Source organism: Aspergillus fumigatus, chromosome 2 (genome assembly GCF_000002655.1).
Source record: "Aspergillus fumigatus Af293 chromosome 2, whole genome shotgun sequence".
Classification (NCBI taxonomy): domain Eukaryota; kingdom Fungi; phylum Ascomycota; class Eurotiomycetes; order Eurotiales; family Aspergillaceae; genus Aspergillus; species Aspergillus fumigatus.
The window spans coordinates 726,748-752,375 of record NC_007195.1 but is presented as its reverse complement, the minus strand read 5'-3'; the positions used below and the strand labels follow the sequence as shown (position 1 = coordinate 752,375).

General features: G+C 50.2%; 9 protein-coding genes across 9 annotated transcripts; 3 read left to right on the top strand and 6 right to left on the bottom strand.

The window, feature by feature from the left end:
* Positions 1 to 354: 354 nt before the first annotated feature.
* On the top strand, positions 355 to 1,213 carry AFUA_2G02920 (alpha/beta fold hydrolase; the record flags this gene model as incomplete). Its single annotated transcript, XM_744334.1, has 2 exons — positions 355 to 787; positions 852 to 1,213. 2 exons carry the CDS (start codon positions 355 to 357, stop codon positions 1,211 to 1,213), a joined length of 795 nt encoding a protein of 264 aa, XP_749427.1.
* Positions 1,214 to 1,500: 287 nt separating this feature from the next.
* Positions 1,501 to 2,563, bottom strand: AFUA_2G02910 (intradiol ring-cleavage dioxygenase; the record flags this gene model as incomplete). Its single annotated transcript, XM_744333.1, has 4 exons — positions 1,501 to 1,686; positions 1,741 to 1,808; positions 1,880 to 2,241; positions 2,316 to 2,563. The coding sequence occupies 4 exons, from the start codon at positions 2,561 to 2,563 to the stop codon at positions 1,501 to 1,503; spliced, it is 864 nt and encodes a 287-aa protein (XP_749426.1).
* Positions 2,564 to 3,193: 630 nt separating this feature from the next.
* Positions 3,194 to 4,295, bottom strand: AFUA_2G02890 (tRNA 2'-phosphotransferase; the record flags this gene model as incomplete). The annotated part of the gene is made up of 2 exons (XM_744331.1): positions 3,194 to 4,087; positions 4,149 to 4,295. The coding sequence occupies 2 exons, from the start codon at positions 4,293 to 4,295 to the stop codon at positions 3,194 to 3,196; spliced, it is 1,041 nt and encodes a 346-aa protein (XP_749424.1).
* A 755-nt stretch (positions 4,296 to 5,050) lies between these two features.
* AFUA_2G02880 (uncharacterized protein) lies at positions 5,051 to 8,145 on the bottom strand (the record flags this gene model as incomplete). The annotated part of the gene is made up of 4 exons (XM_744330.1): positions 5,051 to 6,327; positions 6,378 to 6,470; positions 6,523 to 7,515; positions 7,599 to 8,145. 4 exons carry the CDS (start codon positions 8,143 to 8,145, stop codon positions 5,051 to 5,053), a joined length of 2,910 nt encoding a protein of 969 aa, XP_749423.1.
* Positions 8,146 to 8,563: 418 nt separating this feature from the next.
* Positions 8,564 to 9,581, top strand: efg1 (Efg1 domain-containing protein; the record flags this gene model as incomplete). The annotated part of the gene is made up of 2 exons (XM_744329.1): positions 8,564 to 8,894; positions 8,953 to 9,581. The coding sequence occupies 2 exons, from the start codon at positions 8,564 to 8,566 to the stop codon at positions 9,579 to 9,581; spliced, it is 960 nt and encodes a 319-aa protein (XP_749422.1).
* An 801-nt stretch (positions 9,582 to 10,382) lies between these two features.
* Positions 10,383 to 12,566, bottom strand: AFUA_2G02860 (F-box domain protein; the record flags this gene model as incomplete). The annotated part of the gene is made up of 1 exon (XM_744328.1): positions 10,383 to 12,566. The coding sequence occupies one exon, from the start codon at positions 12,564 to 12,566 to the stop codon at positions 10,383 to 10,385; it is 2,184 nt and encodes a 727-aa protein (XP_749421.1).
* A 2,390-nt stretch (positions 12,567 to 14,956) lies between these two features.
* AFUA_2G02850 (serine/threonine-protein kinase) lies at positions 14,957 to 20,039 on the bottom strand. Its single transcript, XM_077804057.1, has 5 exons — positions 19,177 to 20,039; positions 18,949 to 19,093; positions 18,154 to 18,839; positions 15,943 to 18,096; positions 14,957 to 15,880 (listed from the first exon to the last, which is right to left on the bottom strand). The coding sequence occupies exons 2-5, from the start codon at positions 19,026 to 19,028 to the stop codon at positions 15,612 to 15,614; spliced, it is 3,189 nt and encodes a 1,062-aa protein (XP_077660221.1). The 5' UTR covers positions 19,029 to 19,093; positions 19,177 to 20,039; the 3' UTR covers positions 14,957 to 15,611.
* Positions 20,040 to 21,029: 990 nt separating this feature from the next.
* AFUA_2G02840 (GTPase-activating protein GYP6) lies at positions 21,030 to 23,749 on the bottom strand. Its single transcript, XM_744326.2, has 5 exons — positions 23,607 to 23,749; positions 23,438 to 23,555; positions 22,634 to 23,384; positions 22,414 to 22,556; positions 21,030 to 22,354 (listed from the first exon to the last, which is right to left on the bottom strand). The coding sequence occupies exons 3-5, from the start codon at positions 23,221 to 23,223 to the stop codon at positions 21,165 to 21,167; spliced, it is 1,923 nt and encodes a 640-aa protein (XP_749419.1). The 5' UTR covers positions 23,224 to 23,384; positions 23,438 to 23,555; positions 23,607 to 23,749; the 3' UTR covers positions 21,030 to 21,164.
* Positions 23,750 to 24,052: 303 nt separating this feature from the next.
* AFUA_2G02830 (uncharacterized protein) lies at positions 24,053 to 25,429 on the top strand (the record flags this gene model as incomplete). Its single annotated transcript, XM_744325.1, has 1 exon — positions 24,053 to 25,429. One exon carries the CDS (start codon positions 24,053 to 24,055, stop codon positions 25,427 to 25,429), a length of 1,377 nt encoding a protein of 458 aa, XP_749418.1.
* Positions 25,430 to 25,628: the final 199 nt, after the last annotated feature.

Here is a 25,628-nt window from a genome sequence, read left to right as displayed (position 1 = left end):
GGTCGGACATTGATAAGCTGGGCGGCTCCTCAACCCCGCCCTGGTCGCAGGCATTCCGACAGAATCAATTATTCTGAATGAGACGTATGAAGGCAGCTTTCACGAACAGAGATTGCCGCCTTATGGTGCTGAAGACTTGATCGGAGTGCATTATCGATAAGATAGGAGAACCAAGCCGAAGGGTTGACGTCAATGCGGAATAAAACATAGCGCATCGGCTCGTTTTGTTTGTGATTCATTGCTAGGTATGTATTCTCGCATTCAGTTTATTCGACCGCTATTACAATCTCCTTCTCGCCTTTCCTCACATTTTGTGCTGGAATCGTTTACTTTTAGTCTCAACGTATCGAAAAGATGCCCTGCCTCGAAGTCTGTGGGCACTCAATCCACTATGCTGATTCCCATCCCAACGGAGCTCCCAAAGACGGTGCGACCATAGTCTTCATACATGGCCTTGGCTCCTCTCAAAATTACTACTTTCCTATTCTCCACCATCTGACCCTGAAGCACCGCTGTATCACCCTCGACACCTATGGTTCTGCCCGCTCCCCGTACACGGGCCAGGCCATCACCATTTCCACCATTGCCTCGGATGTCATTGCGGTGCTGGATGCTCTACATATCCCTAAGGCCGTCGTAGTCGGCCACTCGATGGGTGGACTGGTCGTGACACTGTTGGGTGCGCAGTACAGCGATCGCATCACGACTGTAGTAGCCGTGGGCCCCACCCATCCCTCGGAGAGTCTAGCATCCACAATGCGCCAGAGGAGCGACACTGTGCTCGAGGGTAGGTTGCTTCCATAGAGTCCATATCATCGTCGAAATGCACCATATGAGCTAACCCAAAATAGTCGGAATGGAAGCAATGGCCAACACCGTCCCCAACGCCGCTACAGGCTCCCAAGCCTCCCCGCTCGCCAAAGCGTTCATTCGTGAGCTCCTTCTAGGCCAGAACCCGAATGGCTACGCCACGCTATGTCAGGCTATTGCCAAGGCTTCCGCAATCGACTACTCGCGCATCACAGTGCCGTTTCTGCTCATTGCCGGCGAAGAGGATAAGTCTGCGTCATTGGAAGGATGCAAATATATCTTTGACCGGGTGTCCAGTAAGACGAAGAAGATAGAGGTATTGCCCAAGGTCGGCCATTGGCACTGCATCGAGGCACCAGATCTGGTGGGTGGGATGATCGCGGGGTTTATTGAGAGAGTGTGATATGCTGTAAAGTCATAGTATCTTGGCAGAGGCAGAGATTAAGCAAATTGCCTTTAGTCAAATATTTAGCGCTTTGTCGCTCTTTAATATCCAGCTGTATCATTGCATCTGTCGAGCATCAAGCTAGGATGGCAATCTCGACAAGTCCAGATCACAACAACATAGGCTCAGAGCTGACTCCAGGGAAAAGAGAATCCATCATCGCATTTACGGTATCACGGAAGAACACAAATATGTATATATACACAAATCCCAGCTATTGTCAGCCTCCAGTCCGTTCCACGGGCCTACGCCTGGTCCGCCACCAGCTTGACGTCGTATTCAAGCTCAAGTCCAGCCTGCGGGTCATCCTTGCGCGGCACAAAGTCCACGATCAGCGAGTCCTTGACGGCAAATACTGAGTCGTTTGTTAGGTACTTGTCCTGGCGGTCGAAGATCTGCGTGGTGAGGGGCTTGTAGCCATCGTGCGTAGCCTGCAGTGCAGTTAGCCCAGGCTGACTCTTTACTCAACAGCAGCGTATACTCACAATGATGTGGATATGGGCAGGGCGGAAGGGGTGTCGGTCCATGAGCTCGAGTAACTTCCCGGCGGGACCTGTACGTCGTTCAAGATTAGCGTTTGCAAAGTCTCCAATGCGATAGGCGATGGAGCATCAGAATACGCACCATCATTCGGAACAGGATACGGCGTCGGACGCAGGCAGTAAAAGTAGTACCGCCCGTCAGCATCCGTCTTGAACTTCCCCCGCAAGTTAAACTCCTCCTGGTTCGGATCCTGCTGCTCATACAGCCCGTTCGTGGACGCCTGCCACACCTCCACCGTCGCTCCAACGAGCGGCTTCTTGGTCTGGAAATCGATCACCCGGCCGTGCATGAACACCATCTCGCCGTCCGGCACGTCCTTGACGATATTGTCGCCGTTGTTGCGGTAGGGGGTATCAGCGCGGAAGAAGGGGCCGAGGATGGCGGTCGCGGTGGGTGCGTCGGCGGCCTCATCAGCAAGCTTGAAGGTGATTTCGTCGACAAGCCTGGACACGCACAGCAAGCGAGGCGGTTAGTACTTGATGTCTGGGACTGTGAGTTTGGTGGATGTAACACATACGACTCGAGCCCGATCACGTCACAGACAAGTTGACCTTCGTTGCGCTTGTCATCGCTCATCTGGCCGGCCCAGTTAAGCAGCTTGACGCCGGCCATCCACTCGTCGACGGTAAGTTCGTTCTCGCGCGCAAAGTCATGCACATGGCGGATTAGGCTGGCCATGACCTTCCGGAAGCGCGGATTGGTCTTGGGACCCATCGCGTTGATGACATTATCGGTAAAGTTGGGGTCAAATCGATGAGTAGCCATGACTGTATGTGCCTCAAGGGTCGTATCCGGTAGAGAGGTCAGGTATATCCTGTATCGACGTTGGGAAGAGAGGATGGGAATGAGGATCAGCAGTAGTTAACGAAAGAGACAGTCGCAAGGACTATCGTGCAGCTTATATTCCAACGAAATCTTAATCAACAGAGTAAGATTGGAAATACTCGCTTTCCGGATGGCAATATGTGCGCCAGATCCCAAAAGACCCCGCAATTGGTGAGAGACTGTCAACTGCTATTGAACGCCGGCTCACCAACGTGATGGTTGTTGGACAGTTCACCGATTGGCCATTTAGTATTGACAGACATTGCAATCGGAAGCAGGCTCAAGCCATCAATCCAATTGCGCATTGTTCCGCCCTGTCATTTGCAATGCAAAACCGTATGACATTTTTTTCGGATAGGGAGTACGGAGCAGAGGACTACGGTGCTGATCCGATCCCCCGCAATCCGTCGGATGTCGGAAGGTCCCAGCATTGTCCCCGCACCGTCAGGTGATTGTACTTTGCTTAGGGCTATGTACAGCTTCCAGAGCTAGGTAGGTGTAAATTTAAGCATATACGTTCAGATATACTCCGTAGATCGGTTAGACTTGTTCATGACAGGATCATGGAGTTCATCCATTTCTCTTACTACCCCTCCTCCCATCCAATCGTGCTTTTGGACCCTTGGGATTGCCTTTCTGAAGCAATTCCTCCGGCAGTTCCTTGATCGTTTGCCCGCGTTCCCAAATCTTCCCCAGCCCACATTTCCGTTCCACAACAACGTCAAAGAATTCAAGGGGAATGATTTTCTGCGATGCGCCATCTCCAACCTCCTGATTCTCCCCTACATCCACGCCCTCACTGAGGATGACTCCATTCTCACTGCGCCAGAACGGACAACCCGCGGCCATTGCCTTCTTGATGTCAATGTAGATCAGAATCTGCGCATCTCGCCTCATCCCAGAGATTACCCGCCCATCGTTCAGACCCGAGGACCCCATAGCCGAGTGCGCTGTCCCGTCTACATGCGCAGGTAGCACGGATTCCACGGAAGGCCCCGTTGCAAAATGGACCTGGTTCCGCCCCATGCACCGCAGCCCACCGGACTGCAGAATGGCCGGCCAAACGGGATGGTATGTCCCGTGCACAACAGTGTCCGGTAACCTCGACTCGTCTTCCAATGTCAGTCTCTCCAGGAACGCGGCCGCGTCCACGCTCTTAATGCTGTGTCCCTGCGTCGCTCGAATCAGGAAATGAGACGGATCTGTATCGTTCACGGCGAGTGCCGTCGCCGTAGCGTTCTCTTGTCCCGCGCTGGTGGTTGGAACTTGTGATGTAGGCATCGAGCTCGGCTCTGTCTCGCAGACGGGGGTTTCCCCTTCGCGTGCCCCAGTCGTTGTTTTGTCGCTTAGAGCCTTCGCCGAAGGGATGTGTAACAGCGCAAACCGCTTTTTGTCGGACGAAGCAACCGCGTGGATGATTTCAGGAAGCGTAACCTTAAGTGACTTGAGTTTCTTCCATGCTAGCTGTGCGAGATCTGTGTATCAGTCATATACCCCATTGAACGGTTCCGTCTGTCCTGCATACCACGTCCGCCACGTTGGCATAACCTTGAGAATCCATTTTCAGGCCTTCCTTTTCTGCCGCATGGCGCAATAGCAGACTTAACGCTTTGGAAATTGTTACTTCACGGCTCTGGTTACCTCCTCTGCCCCTGCGTTGATTTTGCGACATTGTGACGGACTGGGCAAGCGGAGAGGAGGGGTATCTCGTCAACGAACGGAGGTTCCGGATTCGGCGTAGAAGAATGGTTATGAAACGGAACTTTCGGTTGATCGTGCTGACTTTTCTACTGTATAGAAGCTCACAGTGTCAGTAACTAACTGACTCGATAGACGACTCATCCGGAGGCTGAAACTCATGCGATGACTCAATATGACTGCAGGATGACTGGGCAATAGTCTTCCCATACCATGAGATTAGGGAAGCTATGAAAACCGAGTCCACTTGAGCGCCTCAAGCTGTGGAAAGAACATTTGCCATCAGCATCAGCGAGGACAGGGATTTGATTTAATCTGGACATACAATAATGACAGTTCGGCAATGTCAGCTGTACAATAAACGGAGAAATTTTGTTTACATCATCGGCGGGGCGGGCAATAACATAACTAGTTAACCAATACCCCCCAACCAGCCCACCGGACTAGTAAGAAAGGTCGATTCCGTCCAATTCGTTATAACAGTGAATTGTAGACTTGGCCACCCATCGAATCTAAGCTTATAAAGAAAAATACTTGAGGGAAGAGTATGTATAGTGGTCAATGTAATGTATTAGCGAAAATACTTAATCAATAACCTCATGCCGCCATAAATGGGTATCAAGAGTAACAAAAAAAAGTATCCCACCATCCCTCATGAACTTCTAAAACCATCCTCGTTGCAAGCCAAATATACGAACGAAATTCCTAGGGTATAGGTATAGGTCATGGTCATCGATCACAAATGCAGCTGCATTCTGCGACGGGGCAAACTTTATGCTTTGCAAACCATTCTCTGGCGTGATGTGCATGGAAACCATGATTGCAATTAATACAGAAGACGATGAATCGGCGCATGATGTCGGCCTCTGTGGGCTTGCGCTGCTCCTGACCAGCATCGGCGGCGATACACGCCCTGGACATTGGATCTGGGGAGCCCATCCAGAGCGTGCAAACTCCACAGCGGGGCATCGGCCGTCCACACCTGGCGCAAACCATTCCTGACATAACAGCTGTACCCAAGGGATTGCCAGCGGTTTGATGCGCCCCTTCCCCTGAAGCCGATGGAGAAAATTGGGAGGATGCATCATGTTGGGTGAGAGGTCGAGTGCAGTAGTTACAAGTCAAGCTGACTTGTTGCCGGGGCGGCTCGACGAGTTTGCGCCCATCCCAGGTGACGGCGAACTTGCGCGAGCCGACATCGAATCGCGCTCTCTCTAATTGGAGTTTCCATGAGTTCATCTGCCAGCGATAGGTCTCACGCCATGCTTCATATCGAGCCCTGCCCCAACCAGTCCTGATGAAGCGTGGGACTGTGTGGCTCATGGCTAGAACCGGCGTCTGAACATCATTGAATTTGTTGATGTAAGATTGGAAAAGGTCCAAGGCAGAGTGGCCAAGCCCCGTGAGAACTATACCTTCAATGTCGCCTTGCCGGATGACTTCAGCAATTGTTTCCTTCAAGTAGCCTGACAGTTCGGCGTCAGGAAGCCAACGTAGAGCTACCTCGATCCGGTATCTCAAGGGAAGGGTAGACTCGTGGATAACAGACTTCCAGTCTCCTTTACTCACGAGCGCCAATATGGCTCGTGCGTAGGGGTCAGTGAGTTCCTTGGCGATCTCCGCGCATGTCTCTTCCCAATCTGAGTCGGTATCGCCTTTGGCCGCACCTGCGATAGCCATGGCAAGCAGCTTATGCGCCTGGGTGGGTGTGTGACTGCGCAACGCCTGATATGCCAGTTTAGCCTCGTCCTGGAAGACGGCCAACGCCGCTGCTTTAGTATGTTGATTGTCTGCGGAAAGCATTTTGACAAGTTCCTCCAATTCGCGATGAGATTGTGCCGCACCACAGAGACGCAAACAAAGCCGTCGATGTTCCGGACGAGCTGTCTGACACCCTTTTGATTCGGGCAATCTTAATTGCTCCCGCACAATTCCGATAATACTTTCGCTGATCGACGGAGGCTCATCGCCGCTTGGACCGATGTGCCGGCTGTCGTAACTTTGACCTGCAAAGAGATGAGCAGGCCGCATAATCAACAAAGACGGAATTACCTACCTAGGTCATTGTTCCAGACATCGTAAATCCCGAGGTAATTGAAATCCAAGCCATTAATGATCATCGACTCGTCAGACGAGTCTGAACGTGCGCCTGATCGCCTGTCAGAGAATCTTTACCAAAGCTATCGTAAACATTGACTCACGTTCGACCCAATCCCAAAGGCACTGAAGTTGAGGGTCATCGGCTAGAATTTGCTTGTTGCGCGTTTCGTCGAATAAGTAGCCTTCCTTGCACCGTAGTCTGTTCACGGTTAATAACGCCAAGGCTTCCTCTGCAGTGAGAGGTTGACCCAGAGTTCCCAGTGATAAATTCCTTTCGCGAGATTCACGACTGGAGAAAGGATCTCTGACGCGGGACTCCGATCGTGCAGCCCGGCCTCCTTGCGACACCTTCCTCTCTTCTAGAGCTGCGAGATTCGCCTCGCGAATGTTCTCGACTACTTCTGAGACCTTTGTCTGATCCCCGAATGCGGGCCGTAACTCAGTAAAATCGAGATGATTCTCGGAGCTACCGCGGATCAGAACACCCTGGGAGGATAGCCGCACAGGTGGGCACGGAAGCTGTACCGTCACCAGGCTGACCTGGCCATTTCCAGCTAACGTTATGGCAGTGGGCTCGCTGGAGGTACTCAGGTTCAGAAAGTCGAACGCCACGATTCTATCTGACTCCTTACAGCCTCGGGTCGGATGATCGAATGGGCTGAGGACATCGCGGATCGATTTCGTATAGATCTGTTCTGGATAGGTATGGAACGACCCCTGCCCGAGGGTCTCCTCCACGGACATTCGGTACTCTTCTGACAAGTATTCTTTGACGATGTCAAAGGTTTTGAAGCTTCCAGTGTTCGAGAGCGCACCCAGACAACCTCTTTTGGTCTTAGAGAATCGCAAGCTCCAAAGAGATGTTTTGGGCCCAAAGGCATTCTTGAATTCAAGCGCTGGGCCCGAATATCCAGACTCCAGCATATTCGCACCCCCGGTGACGTTGAACCGGGAGCTGGCCCGTCGGTCCCAGAGGCAGATGGTAGGGTCGTTGGTTGGATAACAGGATGCTATATAGTTCTCATCAAGCGAGTCGATCGCAAGATTGTGGACGCATCGCGTGGGAAATTGTAGAGATGGATGGCCAGGGCCTTCTGTAGGGAATCAGTCGCGCACTCCAGCCAGAAGAAGGAAGACGACAGTGCACAACACCTCTGCAAAGAGTGGCAACACTTACCTCGAAGATCATATATTCTCACATACTGGCCCTTCACCCCGGTGACCAGCACATCCGGTTGGTCTCTAAAGAATTTGACACTCGTGATCGGCTCCGAGCTAGCCAATTTTCTGAGAGGCTCGACATATCCCTTGGCACTTTTGTTGATCATACGCTGATTGACATCCCAAATATTCAAACAAAAGTCATTGCGAACTCGGTCCAGCCCAGCAGCCAGCAGGCCATGTCTGCTGAACGAGACAGCATTACAATACCGCTGATGGCGAATGGGGAATGAAATAGACTCCGCATTCTCGCTGCTCAAACGCAAGACAGTCGCGTCACCAGAGGATTGACCGACAGCAACTAGGGACTCATCCACAGGAGACCAATCGAAGGCGCGAAAGGCGGGCACCTTGGTGTGCGTCAACAGTACTTCATGTTCCAGATTCTTGCCGTCGAATCCAGTGACTCTGCAGAGTCGGAAGGTTTTCCCTGTCACGTCCACCAAGAGAAAGCGCTGCTCCGCTGTGTTGGAGGACGGGGACCAGCGAATGGCGGTCTCCATTATTTCCTTGCGGATTGTCCGGGCTGCTGAGGGTGCTCACAGGAGGTACCGTCGTCAAGCAACCTGGCCCATTCTAAGAAACAACGACCAGCTTGCAAAGCTAAGCTGACTCGAATCGAATGACCGGGCACATAGTAGCAACTGGAACTCTTTAGTAGTCAAGGTTGACGATACGTGGGTGCAATCCCAGTGTTTCCCAACTTGCATTGATTAATGGACAGGGTAATTCCTCCCGTGCTCTCTTGAATCGCTAAGCGCGTCATTACAACCGGCCCCGCTCTGATTGGTTGCAGCTGCTATCCTGGGGAACTCCTCGGGCCGACTGCTGTCCGCTAATTTTTTTGTCGCTGTATTTTTATCTTCACCTGTGATCAGCAGTGAACTACTGGACGGCATTACAACCGTTTTTAGTGACAATATGCCTAGAGAATTCTCGAGGGAGAAGCGCGCCCATTCTGATTCCACGACGACCAGTAAACGAAAATACCACGAAGGCTCGGAAGACTCTCAACCAGCAAAGAAGAAGAAGGTCCATCCTCCTAAACACGAACACAATTATCCCTCCGTCAACGAGTTGAAGAAGCGTATCCGGGATGTCAAGCGCCTGCTCAACCGGGTCGATCTGCCAGCCGATGCACGCATTGTCCAGGAGCGTGCGCTTGCGGGATACGAGAAGGATCTCGAGGACGAGTTGGCGAGACGCCATCGGTCACAGATGATCAAGAAGTATCATTTTGTTCGATTCCTTGGTACGAAAACTCCGACCACGGTTCGATGATTATCTGGAGCTAATATGAACGATCGCAGACCGGAAAGCCGCCTCAAAGGACCTCAAGCGTCTGCTCCGCCGCGAACAGGAAATCTCCAATTCTGACCTCGATCCAGCAGCCAAGAAAGAGAAACTAGCTGCTCTCGCAGGAAAGATCCACGCTGCACAGGTGAATCACAACTACACCATCTATTACCCACTTACGCAGAAATACGTCGCGCTCTACGCAGAGCAGAAGAAGAAAAAGAAGGAGTCTAGTGCACAATCGGAAAAACCGAGCGAGCCCGAAGCGGAAGTTGCCAGCAAACTCATATATGACACTACGGGTGAGAGACCGCCCATGTGGCGTGTAGTTGAGAAGTGCATGGAAGACGGCACGCTGGATCTTCTCCGTGAAGGGAAATTGGACGGTAGTGAAAAAGGCGAGAAGAGCTCACAAGCGCCCGAGCAAAAGAAGTCGAAGAAAAGTACGGATGACGATCAGTATGCGCGCAACAAATCCAGTACGGAGAAGGTCTCCGACAAGCCTAGCGGAAAGTCGAGAAAATCAGGGGGGAAGCAAGACAGGAAACCAAAACGGTCCGCGGCAATGGAGGGCGCATACTGGAGTGCTAATGAGCACGATGACGATGATATTGAGAGTGACGGTGGTTTCTTCGAGGCGTGATACATCAATGCCCATTGCATTTGCGGCATGTTCATTGAGCGGTCTGTTTTCAAGTTGGTTAGCGTGTGTATCCGGCTCTCGCATTCATCCTGTCAGGAAGCATTCATGTCGTTGTCACTATCTTGTACATCTTCTATTTGATACCCAAATCATGAAGACCTCTCAGTGGGACTGGAACTTTTTGCGTAGTGGTTCGTGACATGGTTTTGCTCACTCTAGGTGCCTGGATATTCTTGGAAAAGAAATCTCTTTCTGCACCAACCGATAAATGATTTTTGAGTCAAATCACTCTAATATGAAGACTCGATCAAAGAAACTCCATTTTACCATTTCCTCTCTAAGTAACTGCAAGACATAGATACTGCTCAAAAATACACCATGAACACCGAACCATAGCACCGGGTCAAAGAAGACAAACAAGTAACTGCGAAGGAAAGGTACCAATCAAATAGACTGGAGGCACGACCCAGACTTTCAGGCTCGGCTTGAGCAAATCGCTCGAGTGCTTCCTGACATGAAGAGATTTGCTGCAACAGGTGACTTCGAGCCTCATAGAAGCAGCCGATATGTATTGGGAAAGTGCGGCAGCCCTCCAGCATGACCAGCACTGAAACTGCCTGTGTCCTGGTTCCTCCTGTTCCTGAGGAGGCGGCATGCGCTAAATTTGCTCGGAATTTCAAGTATTCACCCGGTGGATGAATAGAATGAAAAGAGCCTGCTCATCCCACATAACCACAAAACGCCCGCTGATGCAGTATAAATAGAAAGGGAGACTGAGGTACCAAGGCACTTGGATGCTTTTTACATGACAGTGCAACCTCCACTCTGCGCCCTTCTGCGCCTTCCTCCAAGAGCGGAAATACCGCCAATGCCATACGCATCTTCATCATCGTCGGCATTGTAGAGTCGCTCGGCCTCACGAGCTCGGCGCCGTCTGCGTCGCGCACCGGCTCCACCAGCACCAGCTTCTTCTGTCGCCATCATATAATCGGCCCATTTGCGGTCTAGCCTACTTGCAGCAGCCAGGTCCCCGCGCAAGACTCGCTTGTTATGCTCATCAACGGTCATTTGCCATCCATAGAAGCATTTGAGTTGGATGATCTCGTTGGGAAACACCGGCGGTGGCGGTGGCGGAGTAATCGAGGAAGTACTCATCATTGCTGTTGTTGGTGAATTGTCTTCCTCAAGCTCGCGTGTCACCGCTGTGACCGCCGAACTAGGTTTGCGAGAGCGTGGTATGTATGCGTTGCTCGAAAGTACCTCCTTCACCCCTGCCCAAGTGACATTGGCACAATCAAAAACTACCAGGCGCAAGCCAACCTTGGGAAGATTTTCAGAGTAGCCGCGCTTACGGACGCGGAAACTGGCCTCCATCAAAGTGAGATCAGAGATCCGAGTATTATCCATCTCCACGAACCGAATGTTGGGGCAGCTCTTCATCACCTGAAGCATTCCAACGTCACCTATGCTCTCGCAATAGCTGATATTGAGGTGTTCAAGACGTTCGGCACACGGACACTTGGCAAGTTCAACTAGAGTGTTGTTGGTGAGCTGTTCCAAGTCTTCAAGTTCAAGATGAGTTAACAAAGGAGTCGTGCGGATGACATCGATGACTGAATCGTCGCTCAACTGCGGGCATTGAGAAAGCTGAAGGCCTTCGAGCTCAGGAACGTTGTGGGCCAGACTCTTTACTCCAACATCCGTCAATTCTGGGCACTGGTGCACGTCCAGATGTTTGAGACGCCGGGGTGGGACGATTGGCCGGTCCGTAAGCACATCAATTTCCGGGTCAATACCATGCATGAGAACCTTGAGGCTGTCGTCCGTCAGATCGGTACGGCTGATGATTAACCTTTCCAAGGTGTTCCTCCTGAATAACTCAAGGGTAAATTCTTCATCGTGAAAACCACTGATTTCACTAGCCCGCAAATCTTTCAATCTCGGGCAGGCCTGGATAACTTTCCTCAAGCCGGTCGTGTTGACTCCAGTGCACCACGAGATATTAAGAATCTCTAAATGCGGGCATTTCTGGGCGATAATCTTCATGGCGGAGTTGGTCACAGTCGATAATCCAGAGACATTGATGTATTGAAGACGAGGATTTCGTAACAGGAAACAGTGAATGGAAGTTTTGTCAATGCGGCACCCTTCAAGAGAAAAGTTGACAATGTTGCGACAAAGGTCCGTGATACGCTCGCCCTCAGTAGCCCACTTTTCTCGAAGTTGAATGCAGCCTCGTAGGTTGAGGTCTCGAACGAAAGGACCACCAGAGGTCATAAGTTTCACGAGGCTGTCGCTGGGAATCTCCCGGTAGTAGTCTGCGGCATCGACACAGGTCCACAGCTGGCCATCAAAACACATCTTGTGCCAGGCTCGCGAAACAGCAGAACAACGTACGATTTCCTTTGGGGTCAAATAGCGGAGGATGTTCATTTTGATTTCGTCGGGCATGCGGCCCCAAAAGTCGAAAACGACCTTCGGCTCAGACGCGGGCTGCTCCGTAACCACAGTCTCTTCTACTGGTGCAAATTCCAATGGCGACCCACGGGATGCCGGTCTCAACTCGGTTGGCAAGGGAATGGTCTTCGCATTGGAGCCATTCGGCGGATCGGTCCCAACTAAGCGGATGCGGGCATTCCCATCAGTGTGCTCACCCTGCGAGCCCGGGGTTACAGGACGGACATTCAAACCCCCATATAATTGTGACGAGCTTCCATTTCCGAGGCACGGATTATATGCAGACTGGCCGAGCGAGACGCAGGATAAAGAAGCTTTCCCATCCCGACGGTAACCGGTCGAATGAGATCTGCCGCGTCTGGTGAGACTCGGGCTGGACGACATCCGCTGGAGACTTTGCAACAGCTTGTGCCTCCCTTTGAGCTTCTGGGGTTGTTCTATGGGTATTTGGCCCGTCGATGAAGTCGGACTTGCCGGAGAGACCGCCCCAGGTGAGGGCTCAATCTCGTCGGGAAATGCGGCGGCCATACTGGCGATAGTGGAATCAAAGTACGACGGACGGTTGGTCGAAGGGTGCGATGAGCTGCAAGGACTTTTCCTATTTGCGAACGGATGCAATCAAGACAATTCGTGAGAAGGCCCTGAGGCACAGATAGGGAAAGCCGTGAAACTGACGACAGGCGGGGGGATCCGCAATTGAAATTGGCCTAGAAACTCATAGTGAGGTGATGCAAACCATTCCGCAACGATACACAGCCAGATAATCCGATGATGCCAAAACCACGTTCTGAAGACAAGGACCGTCCTTTCTAAGGATCAAGCACTGCTCAGAAACGCTGAATAGAAAAAAAGGGAATATGATGGTGGACAGTCGAGTTTGGGTGAAGGAAGTGTCAAGCAACAGTCGTTGAGGTGTTTTCTCGGCTATGGGACCGTCACAAAGCGTACCATGGACCCCATTAACCGCGTAACCCGGGGCTGGCCAGAGAATCGACCGGGGAGAGAGCCAAGATAGTTTAGCAAACGTCACCCAGGCATCACCCACAGGTGTTTCGTGAGAAATAGATGAGAGAGAGAGGGAGAGATGGAAGTCTATGATGGCCTAGAGTGACATGGAGCGAATGTCGACAAACAGAAAGGGGAGGAGAAGGAGGAAAGAGATGCCTTACCCTTACAGAATAGAAGAGGGGAGACTAAGACATCCAGTCAGACTTTGGGGAGATGTGGGTAAACCTAGTAACGAATGTGTCAGACGGCCATTGATAGCGAATAATTACTATTGTATGATCATACATCTAGAGTGTCAGCAGACATTTGGCAACAGTGTCGGCTGAGCCCCCATTTAGTCTCAATCTACCATCCTCTTCCTTATCATCACACCAATTGATTTTAATATGTCCTCTTTGAAACAGCCATATTGGTGAGGAATATTGGTAACATTGATACAGAGAGTCAAAGACATGTGGGAGTATCCAAGGTCTCTTCCGCCACCAAACTGCTCCATACCTATTACTTGTTAGGATTGATCAGACCCCCACCAGCCTTATCATTTATCGATAGGTATCTTGTGTTATCCTTAGGCTCCCCACTTAGTGTCCGCCAGTGGCTCGTCTTGAATGTCACACATCAATTTTCCTCTTCTCCCAAAAAACATATGGCCATAGATAATATTAAACCTCGTTTTAGACTGTCAAGAGACAAGAGCTTAGAGAAATGGTAGAGACTTTGTTATTCACAGAGTAGCGTCGTTCACTGATGAAAGTGCTCAAGCTACCAGCACAGTGTGACAGGAGAGTGAGACCACCAGAAGGTCATTCTCCGGAGTACTAGAAGTTAATGTCCTGTCATCAATCAATCAACAAATCTCAACCGAAAACAACCCTCAGTCAAACAAGACAAAGACGATCCAAGGCATTTCGCCCGAGTGGCAAGTTGCAACGGGTACAAACCCACACACACACTAGATCCAATTTCAAAACCCAATAAAATCACCCGCAGTCTCTCCGTTCCTGACCATCACTGGAGGCGACTAGTACTGAGATGGTATTCCCGGTGACTTTAGATGGTAGTACATTGAATATGGAGTGAGAAATTTACTTCCAACACTCCACTGGAGTGTTTTTTTCGGACAATCTGCAGCCCAAGTACATCTGGACACTGCCTTGGACTCTTTTTGCCTCTTCACCTCACTCTTTCACGACGGGAGTCGCTGTAAGGTACTATTGGTAACGTCACGCCACTTACAAGGGGTTATTGATGCATGTGCATCTTCTTTGACAATATATAGCTCACTCACTCTGGTGTACCTATTATTAATATTAACATCCCTCATGCCCCATCACAAGTATTGAACACTAGCCAGCGTTCCCTCATACGCCATAGTCGTAGTTTAGTCCCTACCACAGAATCCGGTGTAGTATTCCACAGGACGACACTCCGTATCGCCCTACCCATCTGGCCCGTTGCAATGGTGGCTGATACAGTTAACTTAGATCCGTACGGACCCTGTAATCGAGTCAAGTCACCGGCCGAACAGAAAAGGCCAAGACTGATCATGGGCTGGACAACCAACCATCGAGCGAACCGATGCGCATTGACCAACTAAGGAATTTCTCTCTCCCTCTGGTAGAAAAGGTACTTCCTCTGCAAAGCGTGGGGGTATCCCTGATTGGTCTACACAATAAAACTACTTGGTAAGGTAACCCCATGTCTCCATATTAGAGACTTGTTGGTCTAAAAGCGGCCTAAGGGGACTAAACATCCTTAGTTTAGACATAGTCTCACTTCCCCGCGATGCCCCGCACCTAATCGAAAACAGTACCTCGAGACTAAGCCAGTACGGAGTTAGTTAAGGATATGTATGAACATGGCCATCCCACTAGTATGGCTGTGATACGCTTGGTGCTTCATGGAATTCTTGCGCCTTGGAATCTAATAGGCCTATAGATCTTCCACAAAGACTTTCACCAATTCGTCTCGTTGCATGTCTAAGCCTATCCATTATATTAACATATTTGCTGCTTCATTAATGTGCCTCCGGACTACGCCATGCTATCCAGAATTGGAGACAAAAGCGAATATCTGCAGCGGCGAAGAAAAGCCAAGTATATAGACTATGATGATGGGTATCTCAACTTTTCTATGCATCATCATCTCTCATTCCGCCGAAAACGTTTTTTGTTGTTCCCACCCTGTGTCCCATTGATGCTTCTTATCTCCTTCAGCCTTGAGGAAATGCCAATATCATACAGCTTCGTGACTCCATCTTCTATTGTCATCGTGCCTGTCATCAAGAGCAACTGCGATCGTTTGGAAAGATCTTCAACGCCATGCAAATTGGGTTCGTGACTAACAAGAGCGCAGACGAAAAGAAACAAAAACCATAGGTGGGTTAGACGCAAGGGTTGTGGATGAGTGGTTCATAAAAAGAAAACCGTAATAAGAGCATGTCGCCATATTTCTTCCAGCGAAAAAATGTCGGTATATAGAACTCTTAATTCCTAGGTGTGTCCCAGCTGTTATCCAAAAGAAAAGAATCTCGTCGCGAGTCGGAAGTGCAGGAAGCGTTGTAGCTCAGTTGTAAAGCATCCATGGATGCTCCATAACTTCTGTGATCGTCAAGCGGTTGTCAACATCGCGATCAAGCATCTTTTTGATCAGATCAATGCAGTCCTCCGAGAACGGCAAAAATGGTATTCGGAGCGGATGGTCCAGGATCTCATCGATGTTGTAGAATGGGTTTTCTTTGTAGACGATGGTGTAGAGAAGAATACCGAGTGCCCAAATATCCTGCTCCTTGCCTCTGTAAGACTTGCCTTGCAGTACTTCCGGGGCAGCATAGTCTAGAAGTCCGGTATGTCAGTCTAGACGATAACCGTTAGGAGCAGCATGATGATGGACTTACCAATAGTTCCTACAAAGACATCAAAAGGCCCATTCTTGATATAGGCAGCGCTTCCAAAGTCGATGATTTTGATCCTGCCTTCGCCGTCCAGAATCACATTCTCGTCTTTGATATCCCGATGAACAACCAGCGCTTTCGTATGAAGATGATGGATAGCATCCACCACCTGTCGGAAGATGTTCCTGCACTCGACCTCATCCATATTCACCTTGAGTTCGATGTAATCGAAAAGATCCATTCCCGGAAGACCGTGGGGCATCATTTCGATATAGTAGTTGACATCATCTTCAAAGAACCCCTCCATCTCGACAATATTCGGGTGCTTCAGGCCGTCACGCCGAAGGTAGTCGAGAACGTGGATCTCCAGAGGCACTGTCCCCAGCCGACGGTCGCGAGTCCAGGTGTCCACCAGAATCCGCTTCTTTGTGACGTACTTCAAAACGACCTTCTTGGACGGGTTCTTCTTTAAGCGAGCGAGTTTGACTTCACCGTACGCTCCTTGTCCCATCTCCTCCAGTATCACATAGTCCGCAATTGTTCGTTTCTTCTGATTCTCCTTAGCTTTGGCATGGTTCACCTCAGGGACAGGTTGAACAGGCCGATCTGTCAGTGGTTCCGATGCTGCTTCGCTGAGTTGTTGACTTAACGTAGAAGATGGTATCCGAGGCTCCAGCGATGGCTTTTCGAGGCCGGGAGAGCGCGCAATAGATGGGCTTGCCGTCTCGGATCGTTGTCGCGGGGGAGGAAAGGTTGCTGACGGCCCTATTGAGTGGATCTTTCTCGAATACGTGACCCATAAAGCATAAACAAGTTCCTTTATGGCGATTGCATCTTCTTGGTAATCACTTGATTCGTCATGGCTTTCCGTGTCCTCACTGTGGTTTTGACGGAAAAAGGTCTCGCTTTCCACAACGCGCAATTGAACGTCTACGGCAATTGTTGACCCGTCACGATGGGCAGCAGTGATGCCCATCGGTTCCAGGAACACGGAAGCCACGTTCGCCTTACCGTCGCGGAGGATGGAAAGTGTCCGTGCTCTTCGGAAGCTGGGTTCAGGAATCACCACTCCCTCCACCAAGGGCAAATTTTCCTCTTCGCTGAGCACGTTGAGCAGGGTGTCAAAGCCAGGTATTAGGTCGTTGACATGCATACCCTCCGGTCGTGCGTGGCCGAAGAGGGCCGACGAAAACACTGGATTAGAACTAATCACCTTTAGCGTGGACGAAGACAGGACCATCATGCCCGCAACGTGAGGGAAACTGGATACTCGGAGACAGCGCGGATCTTCTTCCTTTCCAACAATAGCCGGGATACAGATCTCAGCAGAAGCCCGGGCAGCAAAGTATTTTATATCGGCAAGTTTTGGTATACCTTTGCTAGGTGAAGCCTTTAGGCAATCCGTCGGCAAGTGGGGGAGAAGGTCTGTGATATGTGATCCAAGCTTCACCACGCCCTGGCCCCAGATCTTGTCGGTTTCCCCACGGGTGCCAGTGATGGTCCAGGAGTCGTCGCAGAAGATGTAGGCGACATTCTCCTGTATTTCCTCAAGAACCCAGATAAGGCCCCCGCGTTTCTCCATGACCCAGACGCTGGCAGAGCCTTTCGTTCCATTACGCTTCTGAATAGGTATAACATCCCCACATAACAGGACACCTCGCGATTTTGTAGCTGGATGATTCAGATGTCTCGAGTTGCGTTTGCTGGAGCCGTACCCGTCATCGGTCTGGGCTCGCCCCGATTTGGCCATTCGAGAAGGCGGCTTACTGAGGAGTTGTGCGGTGACACCATTGCCCATCCCCATAGATTTTGGGTGGACCGGTCTGATTTGTGATCTCTCGGCTAAAGGTTGGAGTTTCGCTGCGGCGCTAGTTTTGGGGTCTCGCAATTTGGATTCCAGCCATTGTCGATGGTCCGGTTGGACGACCTCTAGGATACTCAACCTGCGGAGCTCCGATTGTGTGACACCAAATACGAGACAGGACAGGTCATTGGCAGCTAGTATCGTCCATGGCGCTTGCGACTCGGTCCTAAAGACGGCTTGTGAGATGGGATTCCATTTGCTGCTATGGGTATGTAAGGCGGGAACGGGGAGGCCCAGGCCCAAGATCGAAGAACTGGCAGATGTAACAGAGTCCGCAATAGAGTACGGTTGTGCTAGATTCTCCATCAGCTTGTTCTGGGAGCAGACAGAGCTGGCATCCGTGTATGTACGTTTTAAGCTTACGCGCCTGGAGGAAGGAGCAGACTTCATCTCCCTTCTTTGGTGAGGTATGTTTCCAGTGGATAAAAGATTCCCTCCACTCGCATCATGTCCTTGTCGTGTCGCTTTGCTCTCAATCGCAGAGCCTCCAGGCCCAGTGAAAGCTTGATCAAAAATATTGCCGCTGTCCACATCTGCGGGGCTCGTCAACGGGCCACGCGATAAGCCAGCATAATTGTGTCTGTCGTCCTTCCCCGCAATACTTGTTTTGGACATGAGCTCTACCATACTTTGGGCCTCCGCATCGCCAGCCATGCGAGCCTGCGCGTTGGCAATGGCGGAATTGCCAGCGGACCAGCCGAAACGGTCACGCATAAAATCTATGGATCGTTTCAGAATGTTATGACGACTGTTGAGTAATTCGTCGGATTGCTGGGCAAAGGAAAATGAATGTAACGACTCCAGGGGGAAGCGATGAAGGTCTTCCAACGTGCTGATGCTGTCATTTGAGGATATGCGCATGAGGCTGGGTTTCGAGGCCGTGCTGGATCGACGAGAAGGAGTGTTGCTTTGGGGCGATAGGGGAACAAGCGATGAGGCAGATCTGTTAGGGAGATTCAGAGTTCGTGAAGGTGGTTGGCGGATGCGGTCCAACCCCGATGGGCCTAGTCCATGCTCGTGCTCGAGTAGAGAAGATCTGCAGTATATAAAGATTCCATCTCAGTACCGCTATTTCTGCACCATCACATGCAACATTCTTCGAAATGCAAGGAAACCCGTCAACTGCTGCTTTTCGCATTTCTTACCTCGAGAGATCATATCCAGAGGGAAGGCTATCGACCGAAAGCTTCATCGGTTCATCACGCTGTAAAGAAAGCCCTCCCATGAAATATTCGGATTCGGGGGATTCTGAAAGTGGTCCCAAGGGGGACGACAAAGGACTCGGTTCACCTATAGTTTTAGAGGCGTTGTTAACCGTTGATTCACAACGTATCAGACGATAAGCTCGCTCGTTCCCGTCTCCACCTACGCGCCTTTTCTTTCTCTGCTTCCTCACTTTCTACTCTGATCCTTGAAAGGGCCAAGAGTGCCGGTTGTGGAGGCTCTAGTTGTTATTCGCAGCAGGCTTGATCACTCGGCCAACGGATACCTCCATGTCACAAGAAACAGATACTATTGAAGCACAACTGACACATGAAAGGGCGGGGCAGAGAGGGGAGACAGAACGAAAGACTCATGGACAACAAGGCAAAGGGAAGAGCGCATGACTAACCATCGGAGTTGTATGATGTATTGCCCATAATGGCCGAAGAAACAACGATGTAACGACCCGCGATAACGATCGGATCGGGTGAAGAGCTCAAATCGCAAAAAGCCCGGGTACTGAAGGGGGTGGAAGAGAAAGAGAGAAGAAGACCCGGTATAATAATGCTACATGAGATGGATATTCGGCATTTGTGGCCTGCAGGCAGGAAGTTGGGTCGCGGACCGTTTTCTGGTGTGTTTCCCTTTTTTTTCCTGGTCGGCGGGCGCGCAGGGACCAACAAGTGCAATCGATGAACCGACCCCCCTTTTTCCAATTATTCGAAATTGCAGAACAGGTGCACAGAATAGTAATTGTCTCCTCTAAAAGAAGGTCGCCTGCCGTCTGATTGAAGAATAGGCAATCAGCGGACTGAGTGCGAAAAGCGTAATTTCTAGAGGGCAGCTGCCTCGTAGGTCACAGGCACCACCACCAGGTATACGTTGCTGTAGCACGCGGAGCTCCAGGGTATGGTAGACAAATCTAACGTCTCATTGAAAATTAAAGAATACCTACGCTTTTGTTCTCGTCATTGACTAATGACAGAAGGTAGATATATCCACGTTCAGGTAGACAAAGGCGAGAACTTGAGATATAGAAGAAAGGATAAAAGCTATCCAAAAGCCTAGAGAGAGCGGACAAAAAGGCGGGGAGATGTGATGAGATGACATTGAATAGAAAAGGCAAGTCTGGTTAACGGTGGATAATAACCACAGGCCATTTGTCGTTTTTATCGTTGTGGAGACTATGGATGTGCTTAGAACGTAGGGTCTTAGGCATTTAAGTAGGATCGTCCGTCTATGCCGGAGGCAATGACGTCCTTTGATTGTTGGGCTTCTCTTTGATTGTATGGACGGATTGAGACATATGGAGCACAGTGTTTTCTTTAGTCTGTTTTAAGTCATACGTGGGGTACAACTGGTAAGCCAGGATCATGGAGGAATAGCAGAATAGAGTATAGATATGAGGTTGTAACTATAAAGATGACGGGAGAAGCGAAACTTGAAAGATTTGGCAGTAAGATTTAATCAAGATGCAGTTACAAGATTTATCAGTCAGGCATACTGAAACCTGGGTAGGATATGTCTACAGAGATCCAGTTTCCTCCCTCTCTATATGGAGTAGATGTAGATACATGAACAACAAAAAACAATCACTGGTGATGTAATGTGGCAACCCGGTATGGAGTCCTATGGAGTCCTTAAGGGTTATACCAGTCAACGCGGCGGAGCGGCTGCCCATCACATCAGGTAACTGTTTGCTATCATTTGAAGGTGGATTCTGGTCCCATCTTCTTCACCCCTCCATACGCCTTTCGACCACAATGGTTGATCCTTCTATCTTGTGATATTGTGATTAGCCTACTCCGTAGAGAGGTACTCCGTACAACTTCTCTCTTTCCTTTGTTAACAGTGGGTCAGTGGAAATTTCATGGCCGCTCCAGAGAGACCATTGTAGGCTGGGCTTGCAGACTTAGGTAGCTGTTAACTACCCTTGATTCCAATCGGCGCAATCTGGGGATGTACGCTCCGACCAGCCTTCGTCCACACAGTAGGCTTACTCTGAGAACTGACTTGAGTCTCATTTGAGGAGCATAGTAATATGACATTGTATAATGTAAGCTGTGCTAAGTTCTATTATACTTCAACCGACCACTCCATATCACGCATCGGATTCAAGGGAGTGAAGGTCGGAGTGTTCCTATGGCATGCCATCCTCCTAATACGTGCTGTTGCTTTGACCTTGAACCTTGGCGCCCCCAAGACTGCGCAACGCGAGACTATCGACCTCATCCGAATAGCGTTGCTGTTCATCGGCTCCATTGCCAAATAGTGTATGGGGTTTGTTCCTTGTGTCGCCGTATCGAGTCTCCTCCGGCGGTACTGAGGCCGGGCTGACAAAACTGGAAAGATGCCGGTTACCGCCAAGCATCCAGGAGAACTCGGAATCTGCCAGAGATGAGCGAGCTGCCGGCCTTAATGGCAGTGATGAAGGCACTTTGTTACTTGACGGCAACTTATGAACCTTATTTTCCACTGCGATAGATGAGACGGATGGCCATCCAGGATCGCTGGGGGCTTGCTGCCCTTCTTTTGCCCCTCCGTCTTCGGCCTCCTTGTCCGTGGATATTGGAGGCTGAGAAGGGACATTCAAAGAGGTTGCATTAGTCGCACTCTCACGTCCAACAACAGTGATCAAAGCCTTGGAAGGGTCTTCCAGGCATGTTTGAACCGACTGAATCTGCGTAAGAGCTTGTCTCAGGGCGTCCGCAGTCGTGGTTTTGAGATCTTCTGCTTTCATCAGTTCAGTCCGTATGTCGTTCAGAGCTTTACTGAGCGTCTTGGCCAGCGATTTGTTTCGTTCCTCCAAGGTCTGTATCTGAGCTTTGAGAATGCTCACCCTTTCTGGTTCCTCGGATTTCGACAAATTCCTCCTATGCACCGCGGATGGCGTGCTATCATACACGGCAGTACGCGGGAACCTCTCCGGCTGCATCGCCTGCATGTTCCTCCTAGCTTCGCTGACTGCACCTCGTACTGCTTTGGCTACACCCCATGATTCAGTACGTCGCTGAAGACCTTCGGAGAAATCCTGCAGTAGACTTTCGAAGCTCTTGGGACTACTCCTCGCCGGTGATCTCGACGGAGAGCTTGTTTGGCTGTCCTCTCTGGAGTCGTTACGAAAGTGGAACCGTCTTAGTGAAAGGAATCTTTCACCTGATCTATCGAGCGTCTTGGTGGGATCGGGCGGCTTTCCCGAGTATTTAGAGATGAGAAATCTGCCTCTTTCTGGCGTGGGATTTTGCTCCAGATACAGGCCATCGTGCACAAAAGCCTGTGGTGAGTGCGGTTGCGGGGACGGATAGCGAAGTAATGTCGTCAGAGCGCTTGAATATCCGGCACTCAATACTAAGGTGTATCAGCATATTAGGCGCCAAGGATGTAATAATGGATCGTATCAGACATACATTGCCACCGAATGCGTAGGAGCATCGCAACACATGTGAACTCAATAAGCTCCGACCGTAATCCCTCTGCAAAGAGGATATCCCACAAGGAAAGTACATCTTGGAAGGGAAATTCACGACCAAATAACAGGCGCATCCACCGACTACTCGAAAATTAGCAAGCCTTCTCAGCTGACAAATAGAATATAGAATATAGATTTGCTCGTCCTGGTGCACTTACGTGAGGAATATTTGAGGCAGAATTTCCAGCGCTTGTAGATGATCGGCTAACTCGAGGTCGGTTGTCGTCAGGAGATTCTGATGAATGTGCTGACACTGGTTGACAATAGGTATCTCATCCATCTGGCCGTTGGCAGAGCGTTCTTTGTTATGCTCATAATACACTCGAGTAGTTTGCATAACAGAGCAAAACAGCGCGAAAGAGTCGTGCTCAACGTAGTCAAAGTTGAGCAAGTGCAGCATCAAATCATCTCCCTCTTCTTTAACTGAAGACTCTTCGAGCACCTTCCCATCAACCGCATCCCCGTGTATAACCCACAGAATAGGCGCCAATAGCTCATGCATTCCTTGTCGGTAACCAAGATCTGGGTTTAACTTTGCATAGATAAACAGAATATCAATCATTTTCGCCTTGGTGGCGGGTTCACGGAAGAAGTAGTTCTCTTGTAAGCATCGATCAACATCCTGGGATATATCCGCTCTCATCTGCTCATCTTGTCGTAGAGTTTGCCAGGGAGACTTTTTGCGGCAGAAAACAGGGTCAGATGTGCGAGCAAATGACAAGCCACGGTAGCAGACTAGAAGTAGCATACCTCTGCATCATCCGCTAGTGGGTCGATTGTTGACGGTAAATCATCTGGGTGCTCAATATATTTCAGATAGTGCGCTTTCAGCGCGGTATATGCATCCCGCGACTCGGATGTCCTTCGTGACCATTGTGAGCGATCGAGATCGTCGAACAGCAGGAACGCCTGCAGGCAGGTAAGCTAAATTGACCGTCTTGCCAAGTGCCGCAGCTGCATGCCTTCCAGCAGACAGATCTCAATCCGTCATTGCATAACTTGTCTCCTTGTTCTGATTTGATCGCATCTCGGAGGGCGGAGGGCGTAGCATTGTAGCGAAACAGGGTATTCCATCTCTCTCTAGAGAACCATTAGCAAGTCTTTTTTGTCTGGCGTCACACGCAATTGTACCTCGTATCTGAAAGGGTTCTCATCTCTCCATAGGGCCTTTTAGGGCCTTTCAGCAGTGATGTCTGAATGAGCAGACATGCGATGACGGAAGGTGGATTGTCAAGTGATGCGGATTGGATCATATGAATGGGGCCTTAGTGTTTAGTGGCGGGCGGTGGTCCCGCCGTATGGAAATGCACTTCTTCATGGTTATTATGGTCGCCTCAAGATCCTCCAAAGCCTCGGCCTCTTATCTGAAACCACACAATGATCTATATTATCTGTATAGACTCGAGAAGCGGGCTCACGCCATAGAGAATCTGGTGTATTTGGACAGCGGATTACGACTGGAACGGATGACATTTTTTCCACATTATCGGAGTTTGACTGAGAGCTGAAAGCATTCTACCTGCTCATACAGAATCTCTGAACCTACGAAGTGACTGTTATTCTCTCCTTCTATTTCAATGTCCGCAGACTTATTCGCCGAATTTGGAATCAAGGCACCAGCTGTGCAGCCTTCAAATGTTTCACATCAGCGGCAGCAAGGGTCACAAGCACACCCGCTAATCCCGGATTTGGACGTATTAGATGTGGTCTCCTCTAATCCTCGAACCGATGTTCAAGATCAGGCCTCGTCATCATATATAAACAAGTCACAGGCATCGCCAAACCAGTTTGCATTAGCCTCGACTGCGGATTTTCCAAAGTTGCAGGATTATAGCAATGGAAGTAACGTCGTATTATTTGACGCTACTTTGGAGTCTATGCCCGATGACGAGGACGAGGACTGGGGCGAATTTGAATCTGCGGAGTCAGCGATAGGCAAGAACCAGCCAGCAGCACGCTTTCAACAGCAGGACGGCCTACGGGACAGCCAAAGTCGAAACAAAGATGCTACTACGCTGATTGACATGATGGATACTCCATCAATTGCGGACTCGAAACTACCAAACGCTAGTAAGCCCGCTGTCAAACAGCCGATTGATAAGCCTAGGTCACATATGAAAGCTGCTGATCCTACTGCTGTACCCGACCCTGTGCAGGACGATTCTTTTGAAGATTGGGGTGAATTCATTGATGGGCCACCTGCAGAGGTCAAACCAACGAAGTTCCAAAGCTTTTCCAAATCGAGAAGTCCTCAAGGCAAAATCGCGCAGGCTCGAACAACTGTCATTACGCCTCCTAGTTTTACTATCCCAGGAGAAAAAGTCTCCGAGTCTCAGATCCGTCCTACAAACATACCCCCGCCATCTGTTCTCTTGGAGTTGTTTCCCAGGCTTTTTGAGCAACTTCGTGAAGAAGCTACCAAGACGAGGAGAGGTCTGCAACAGGAAGTCCAAGTCGAGACCGCCGCATCCCTTGTGCTCTGCACTTTAAAAGTGGTCGCAAGAGTAGTTGCTGGTCGCACTCTGCGATGGAAACGGGATACAATATTGAGTCAAAGCATGCGAATAGGCCCAGCGCGCTCAGGGAAGCCAGGCGGAATGAAACTCAGTACCGTAAACAAGAACGAGAACATCAAGGAACAACAGGAGGCTGTTGACGTCCTCACAATGTGGCGTGATCAAGCCGCACTCTTCAATTCTGTGATCCAGGCGTCCGGAAGGCAGCCGGTCCAGGCCATTGCAGAGAATACTCGTGTAGTAACAGCTACCGCGGCTGAGGGAGCCATCAAAGCCCCTCATGCTTGCGCCCTTTGCGGGCTGAAGCGTGATGAGAGATTGCCGAAAATCGATGAGAACGTGCAAGACAGCTTCGGAGAATGGTGGGTTGAGCACTGGGGTCATAGCGAGTGCAAAGGCTTTTGGGAAACGAACATGGGCCTCCTAGCTCAACGATAATAGTGACATACAGACCATGAGTATAATGCCACATTCTGCGAGTTTCTAGGATTTGCAGCATTTTAGCGAGGTTTTTGGGCTCCTTAGTTGATGTCAAAACTTTCTTTGCGCCATTCTAGCTCTTTGTCTTCGCAGTGCAGAGTATGTGACATCCATCAAACGTTCCACTGTGTAGCCAAGATACCAGTTGATTGCTCGA